Below are 8,959 nucleotides of genomic sequence, written 5' to 3'. Positions count from 1 at the left end.
AGATCAGCTCGAAAGGCCCCCCAGCCTTCTCGACACGATCTGTGCCTCGCTCCATTTCTCTAATCACACTACACTTGATTCTTTCACGCCTTTGGTATGAAATTCAGGTTTAATAGCTCTTGATTCATCCCAATTGATAATGGTGCTCAAAGACTAGCAACGAGTTCTTCAAAAAAACACAGACTTAATAAAGTAGAAAGACCAAATTGTACTTAACAAAATTCATTGAACAAATAGGGTGGGCCAAAAAGACCAATACATTACATCGTTCAAAATGAACAAATTAATTGTTTCAAAACATTCAAAATGAAGATATGAACAAAATTACAATGGTCAAGACCCCATTACATTGGTCGCCTTCTCTTAGGCTGATACTGTTTCTTTCTTGTATTATATTTTCTGGGCTCCTCAACTGCTAGTTGTGTGGACGGAGCTAGGTCTTCTACAGCCCGACTACTTTCACCCACTTCATCATGTCCGGCCTCGTCAGGTACACCATCGTTTTGATATTCACGCTGTAAACTTGTCATGCTGGCTTTTATGTCATCCATATCAACAAGCACCAACTTAGACAATGTTTCAAACACGTTGTTAACGCGATTATAATCTTTCGAATACCACTTATGTCTAAGTGTAAGTGCCTCCACTAACATGACTGTAGATGCCTGAACTACACTAACCTGTACAAACAAGATTACCTAATTAATATATTAAAACAATTTCGTGGAACAAATAGGTAAATACAAGACTATAAGAATGTGTACGTCAATATAAACATACCAACTGGGTGGGTTAGCGACATTATGTACTAGAGGATGAGACACTAAGTTGTACCAAGCCTTGTACTCATCGGAGGGCAACCCATTGTCAGTAACTACTTGAATATCAGGCCTCATGCGTTCATGGAGAGACAACCATTGGTGGATTTTATTTGCATTCACATTTCGCCAATCTTGGTGTCCACCTTGTCTGCTAGCCCTCTTACCACCAACCAAGGGATTTTTAGGAATACTCTGTTTAGCGCCAAATTGCCAGCGTACTCGATCTGGCATGTACGGCTCGACAATATCGTAAAATATAAGTGTCGTTAGGCACATTGTAGTTTCAAATGTCTTCTGCCTGTCATCTGAAATGACCTCATCAGGCTTGAAATAGGGATTTCATATTACCTGTTATATGATATGCAATCAGTCAATAAAAATAATTACAAATGATTAAATGCATTTGAAAGTAATAAATATCAAATTATACACTAACCTCATTAGGTTGGAGGTTACCAAATTCTTGTCTAATGGGAGGGGCATTAGGTTATGTGGATTGCCATAATATTTCTTCGGGGGCTCCCATCTTTTGGCCTTAAGCAAATTGGGAGAGATGTTATGCGGTATGGGCCTCATATGCCTAATATGCTCATATGACCAGCACTACAATAAATTCAACAACGAAGATTATTTAATATTTAATAAATTCAGCAACACTTATGTCATATACCAAAAAAAAAAGGTTACCTACATGAGAGTGGTTGAACCACTAAAATGTCTTAGCTTGAAGGTACAAGCTCTTCCCAGTGACTGATAGAGGAATGCAACGGTTGTAACACCCCAAGCATATTTGCTGGCTCCCTCAATATCTTCAAAAAACTGCAAGTACCTTGTTGGCACTGTTGAAACTAATGCATCAACGAATATGGTGAGACTGATGAGGAAGAGCATATATGCTCTAGTATATCTATAAACTGGAATAGAGGTTGCATCCGGTGTCAATTTCCTAAAATTCGCCTTCAACCATGTATGCCTCAAGCTTTTTAGGTTGCCATCAGCGACCATACCCAAATTGTCTTCTATATACTGTTGCAGGTCATTGATAGGACGACATGTAATTGGCTCGCCATCTACAGCTAAGCCTAATATCTCATATATATCAAATAGCGTTGGTGTCATCTCACCAATATGAATGTTGAAATGAAATGTGTTGGTCTCAAAATGCCACCTCTCTACATTAGCTGAGACCAAAGGATGATCAATTCGGCCTGGCCGAATGATAGACAAGGGACCCAACCCAGACGCATTAACTAATTCAACTTGCTATTCTGTTAATTTCCATTCGTTTAATTGAAAATTCTTCTCATCATTTCTAATTTATTCTTTCTCCTAAAATACAATAAATAGACAACATATTAGTCCGAATACATATAGATGTATTTCACATAGAATGTTTGAACCTGAGTACAATTTATTGAAAAATAATAAATTAATAGAAAGGGCAGATGAATATATGCATATATCTGTCATTCCCATGTAAAATATGATGCATGTCTAGAATAAAGTTGTAGCAAACTAGGGTCCTGAGGACCTCATGAATATCCTCCATCGAGATGTAAACTATTTATATTTATTGAAATCCTACATGGTTACCATGTTAATCATAAGGTTATAGATACATAAATTTACTGGATAACAAATGAACAAACAACTTAGGAAAGTCTCTAGTTGGTCCAGGCCAACTCGGGAAAGTCTCTAGTTGGCCCAGTGGTTTTCTAATTATTGGTAATTAAAGATTTGTTCTGTCCAAAATTCATTATATCCAACCACCCAAAAACAACCATCCATTAGTAAACTATCACTCAGAATCTAGATTAATACCTATTTCTAACACTAGAAATTGCATATATCAGGTTAACCATTTTTAACCGTTCAATTTCATATATTCAAAAGAGGAGCAATAAGCATTCAATAGAAGACACAAATTTCACAAGAAGAACAATAAGCATTAAAAAAAACATACAAATTTCACCAACACAAATCTTCACTATTTGGGCAACCCTACATTTCAAAAAATTGATATAATTGATAAATTGATCAAATGCAACAAAAAGATGCTAATATTTTATAAAAAAAGTGAATAAATAATTAAGAAATTCACACCCAACAGTAAAAATGCTGCAGAAAATAGTCAAACTGATATATTTTTAGGGATGCATCATATACTGAGTAACTTTTATACTGATGTATTTTTAAGGATGCATCATATACTGAGTAACATCTATACTGATGTATTTTTAGGGATTGAGTAAGAAATTCACTCCCAACAGTAAGAAATTGAGTAACTTCTATACTAATGTATTTTTAGGGATGGATGATATACACAACAAACCTAGTAAAAAATAAAATAACCAATAGTAAAAATAAAACCACCAAAATGATGCAGAGAATAGTCAAAATAAAACCACCAAAATGTAACTTCTATACTGATGTATTTTTAGGGATTCATCATATACACAACAAAACCTAGTAAAAAATAAAAAAATTAATAGTAAAAATAAAAGCACCAAAATGTTACTTCTATACTGATGTATTTTTGGACCATTAGATGCATAGAGCACAATGATTTATTTGAATTAAAAAAAATAATGAAAAACAAGCAAAAAAATAAAAAACCTTACCTTGTTGAATAAGATGAAGGATGTTGAAGACTTTGAAACAGTAGCGATGATAGATTTTGAATATGATGCAAGGTTTATGGTAGTAGTGAGGGTTTTCGGATATGCAGCTAGGGTTTTTCGGAAAACCTCGCTATCAGTAACGAGGTTATGTTTTTGTTCAACTATCAGTCATTTTCGGATGTTCAACATCCGAATTTCTGATATTTTCGGATGCGGAATATCTGAAAATGGGAAAAAGCATCGTTTGACCTGCGGCTAAATTCGAATATTCAACATCCAAAAATATGAGAAATTCAAATGTTGAACATCCGAAAATAGGCAAATATGTCTTTTTTTTAAAATAGCGTTATGGAAGATAAAAAACGGACAGTTGTATAATAACAAAAAGTATTTGGTGTAACCGTAATAACGTAAATTATAACGGATTTCTATGTAATTTTCCCTAAAAATAGTAAACTTGCTTATCATGTTAAGTCGCTTTTTATTGAAATTTGGAAGCATAACACAATAAGTTATCAGGTCATAAATACAAAAGAAAAAGAAAAAAAAACACGGTACCCTAGAAAGTTTTAGTGCATGGGTTATTTCTTTTTAGTTTTTTATATGCAAAATATTACTAAAATAATCATGTCAAAGAGTTATTAAGGTGGTCAACTCTAACTAATTTGGCGATTAATTGCTTTGTTTAATAAGATAACCTCACCCAACTATTTTTTTTAAGTATTTGGTAAAAAATACTCAAAAAGTCCCAAGAGATTTGAGTGAAAATTTTTATTTGTGGTTTAACCTAAAAGAAGCATATGCAACACATTATTCAGCTTAGGGCACTAAATTGGGGAAACATTTACTTGTTCAAGAATCCAAATTTAATAAGGATATTTTAGTACATTTTAACAAGATAGATGAAGGAGCCTTGAGATGATCATTTCAGACTGCTCTACAAATAGAATCCAAATTTTGATGATATTTTGTCTTTTTTTTATTATAGAAAAAGACGCCCCTCACTTCGCATTTCAATGCAAGAAGTGTTAATTTTGATGATATTTTGTTTATATATATATATATATATATATAGAAAAAGAAGCACCTCTCTTCGCATTTAAGTATTGTTGGTGGTACCCTGTGTTTTAAAAATTGACGACCCGATATGGAGTTAGGCAATTCGTGTAACACCCAACCCATTCTGGATCTAGTCATAAAACGAAGATCCGACCATATTTATTACCTGATGACATCTACGTTCCATGACGGAACGGATCGGATGCATCACCACCAATTATGACATCATAAAACGTCGGATGCATCACCACCACCAATTATGACATCATAAAACGTCGGATGCATCACCACCGATTATGACATCATAAACCGATTATGACATCATAAAACGATTAGTCACGTATCAGTCATAAAACGAGGATGCATCACCACCGATTATGACATCATAAAGGATGCATCACCACCGATTATGACATCATAAAACGATTAGTCACGTATCAATCATAAAACGAGGATCCGGCTGTATTTATCGCCTGATGACATCTAGGTTCCATGACGGAATGGATCGGATGCATCACCACCAATTATGACATCATAAAACGTCGAATGCATCACCACTACCAATTATGACATCATAAAACGTCGGATGCATCACCACCGATTATGACATCATAAACCGATTATGACATCATAAAACGATTAGTCACGTATGTCATAAAACGAGGATGCATCACCACCGATTATGACATCATAAAGGATGCATCACCACCGATTATGACATCATAAAACGATTAGTCACGTATCAGTCATAAAATGAGGATGCATCACCACCGATTATGACATCATAAAGGATGCATCACCACCGATTAGGACATCATAAAACGAGTAGTCACGTATCAATCATAAAACGAGGATCCGGCCGTATTTATCGCCTGATGACATCTAGGTTCCATGATGAGGATCCGGCCGTATTTATCGCCTGATGACATCATAAAACGTCGGATGCATCACCACTACCAATTATGACATCATAAAACGTCGGATGCATCACCACCGATTATGACATCATAAACCGATTATGACATCATAAAACGATTAGTCACGTATGTCATAAAACGAGGATGCATCACCACCGATTATGACATCATAAAGGATGCATCACCACCGATTATGACATCATAAAACGATTAGTCACGTATCAGTCAAAACGAGGATACATCACCACCGATTATGACATCATAAAGGATGCATTACCACCGATTATGACATCATAAAACGAGTAGTCACGTATCAATCATAAAACGAGGATACATCACCACCGATTATGACATCATAAAGGATGCATTACCACCGATTATGACATCATAAAACGAGTAGTCACGTATCAATCATAAAACGAGGATACATTACCACCGATTATGACATCATAAAACGAGTAGTCACGTACCAATGAGGATCCGGCCGATTATGACATCATAAAGGATGCATTACCACCGATTATGACATCATAAAACGAGTAGTCACGTATCAATCATAAAACGAGGATACATCACCACCGATTATGACATCATAAAACGAGTAATCACGTACCAATGAGGATCCGGCCCACGTATCAATCATAAAACGAGGATACATCACCACCGATTATGACATCATAAAACGAGTAATCACGTACCAATGAGGATCCGGCCGTATTTATCGCCTGATGACATCTAGGTTCCATGACGACGATCCGGCCGTATTTATCCCCTGATGACATCTAGGTTCCATGACGGAATGGATCGGATGCATCACCAACGATTATGATATCGCAGAACAATTAGCATCGACACATGATATCACAACATCAAACAACTCATCACTTACAATGAGGCCATGATTTTTGATATCGTAATGTAATATCACAATTGCTCATCAGATCACTCACCCACCAGCAACCATTCATTAAGTACATACACGCTCAATGACTTTTATATTACTTGTTCAAGCTTATCATTCTTGGATGTGGGATTGTTTTATTTCTATTTGACAACTAACCTACTAACAAAGCAAGCGCATAAGGCATGACTGAAGTGGTGCAAAGAGTTACCTGAAGGATCACAATGTACATTTAATCCCTTAGGTGAAAAAGCTTATTTATGAAGTGCTTTTGGATCTAAAATATTTTCTTTTTGAACAATAAAAAAAGGATCTAAAATAATGTGTTGCACTTTACAATCTATCAATATTTATAAAACTAAAAATAAAGAAAAAAAGAATTTGAGTTACCTTAGTGAATATTTTTATTTTTATTAGGGCCATACCTTGTTTTTTGAATCATTTTTATTATAATCTTGTAATAAATAATTATACTAATTACAATGATAATTAGATCTTATATTTTATTTATTAATTTATTTACAATATAAATTATGCAATGTATTATTTTTTGTTAGAGTTGTAAATTATATTTTTAAATTAAATGATATTATAAGACAAACTTCACATTTATTCTTATTTGTATAGAAAAATGATGATAAAATAAAAAAAATACAAACAATAATTCTAATTTCAATGTATAATATTGCATTTAGTTAAGTTTTAATAAATGTTTGATGATCTTCAACAGGGAAATAATATCTCAATATTTGCATATTGATGCAAAAAATAAAGTTATTAATGTAGTATCCTCATTTCTTATTGAATTCCTAAAAAACAACATTTATAATGATTTTTTATAATTTTTTTGAAATTTTTTAAGACCGAATCCGACCGATTCAGCTGATTCTCGATCTGAAACGCCGATTCAGCGATCCAGATGAGTTTTGGGGGTGCCCGATCCTGGGTACCAATTCGTTTTTAAAACCACTGGTGGTACCTAATTGGTATGGATCGGTGGGGACCTAATTGTTATGAGTCGTTGGGTTCTTAGCACATGCAAAACTTAGACATGCCTTAAAATAGGGGTACACATAATCTAGTATAGGTAGAACATGGTTTTAAAAACAATGTTATTTTGGTAGTTTCTTGAAGAACTTAGTATATGACAAACTTTTGTTTGGCTCAACTAAGTTAAAAATCAGGTTTGGGTAGTTTCTTATTAAACTAGTTTAACTGTTCATTTCATAAGTTGATGATTGCATATTAGTATATGCCTAATAAAAATGATTACCTGGAAATAAGGCATCTATAATACGACAAACAAATTAGACAATTCAGATCTTATTTTCTAGATCATTTTAAGGTTAGATTTTGATACACACACTCTCTGACAATTCTCTCTACACGATTTTTTTTTTTCAAGAAATTAAAAAAATAACTCTCTACACCGTTGACGATTGTTAAAAAGACAAACTATACAATTTCATATTTAAATTACAGAGGATGAAACACCTCAGTCAAAAGATCACCATGCAGACATTCCTAACCCATATTGAGACCTCATGTACCCTTGTGTTTTAGATAGAGCATAGGCACACATTACAGAAGATGCAGCACTTTAGCAGAAAGACCATCATGCACGTATTTCTATCTATATAGGGACCTCATATTCCATTCTAGTTCAGGTGGAGCATAGGCACACACTCATTGATCCTAGTTAAAAAGACAAAAAAAACCCATTGTCATCTATAATTGCTCCAAAATATTTTTTCAAAACCACAAACTAAAAATACAAGATGAATCAAAATAAAAGATTGATATTGGTAGCTACAAAAGAGCACCGCAAATCATACAATAAAATTCTTTAATCTTTATGTGTGAAAATAGTTTTTTGACAAGATTATTTATATATTATATGTTTTAAGCCAAAGTTAATGGATAGACACGTGTTGCAAAAATAAAAAAAGGGCCTATTCTATAGAGGTTGTAAAAGAGAGAGAGAAAAAGAGAGTACGTGAGAAGGAGATGATATGGAAGAGAGAGAAGTTTCCTTTTTTTGAAACATCATAAATTTTTTTTAAAAAAAATTATAAAAAGAGAGGGTAAGAAGTGTTATGGAGAGAGAGGAGGATAGAGAGAAAGACAGAGAGAGAGTGGGGGATAGAGAGAAAGATAAAGAGAGAGAGAGAGGGCATGAGAGAGACTTATTTGGAGAGAAAGAAAGAAAGAAATAGAAAGAAAAAGAGAGAGAGAGAGAGAGAGAGAGAGGAAGTTTTCTTTTCTTTTGAATTTCTGCCTTTAAGAGAAGAAAGAAAGTGATAGAAATAAGAGAATACGTGAGAGGGAGGGAGATGATATGGAAGAGAGAGAGGGGAAGTTTTTCTTTCTTTGAAACATTATAAAATCTTAAAAAAGAGAAATTTAATGATATATATGTTCTAAAATTGAGAGAGATGATATGGGAAGGAGGGGGGTTGGAGGGGGGGAGAGAGAGAGGGATGTGTGGTAGAGATAGATGGGAAATAGGAGTGTGGCAAGGATATTTGAGAAAATTAGATATCTATCTAGTATTTTAGTATTTTTCTCCAAACCTATCATATTTATATAATCTTTCATTGTTTTGAATAACATCTTGAATAAATTTATAGAAAAAAAGGG

At 33.9% G+C, this 8,959-nt stretch overlaps 1 protein-coding gene across 1 annotated transcript; it reads right to left on the bottom strand.

Annotated features, from left to right (window-relative positions):
- Window positions 1–344: 344 nt before the first annotated feature.
- LOC18423643 (protein MAIN-LIKE 2) lies at window positions 345–1,940 on the bottom strand. The gene is made up of 4 exons (XM_011629511.1): window positions 1,513–1,940; window positions 1,278–1,401; window positions 810–1,145; window positions 345–680 (listed from the first exon to the last, which is right to left on the bottom strand). The coding sequence occupies exons 1-4, from the start codon at window positions 1,938–1,940 to the stop codon at window positions 345–347; spliced, it is 1,224 nt and encodes a 407-aa protein (XP_011627813.1).
- Window positions 1,941–8,959: the final 7,019 nt, after the last annotated feature.

Source organism: Amborella trichopoda, chromosome 8 (genome assembly GCF_054954075.1).
Source record: "Amborella trichopoda isolate Santa Cruz 75 chromosome 8, AtrichopodaSantaCruz75HAP2 v2.0, whole genome shotgun sequence".
NCBI classification, from domain to species: domain Eukaryota; kingdom Viridiplantae; phylum Streptophyta; class Magnoliopsida; order Amborellales; family Amborellaceae; genus Amborella; species Amborella trichopoda.
The sequence above is the reverse complement of the archived record's forward strand: the minus strand, read 5'-3'. Positions and strand labels throughout refer to the sequence as shown.

What these genes read in the sequence shown, in the direction of transcription:
- LOC18423643 (XM_011629511.1), bottom strand. Translation starts at nt 1,940, where the DNA reads ATGACACCAACGCTATTTGATATATATGAGATATTAGGCTTAGCTGTA. An exon ending in TCCCATTAGACAAGAATTTG is followed by an intron (nt 1,146 to 1,277) that starts GTAACCTCCAAC and finishes CCCTATTTCAAG; the next exon opens with CCTGATGAGGTCATTTCAGA. An exon ending in ACTTAGTGTCTCATCCTCTA is followed by an intron (nt 681 to 809) that starts GTACATAATGTC and finishes TTGTTTGTACAG; the next exon opens with GTTAGTGTAGTTCAGGCATC.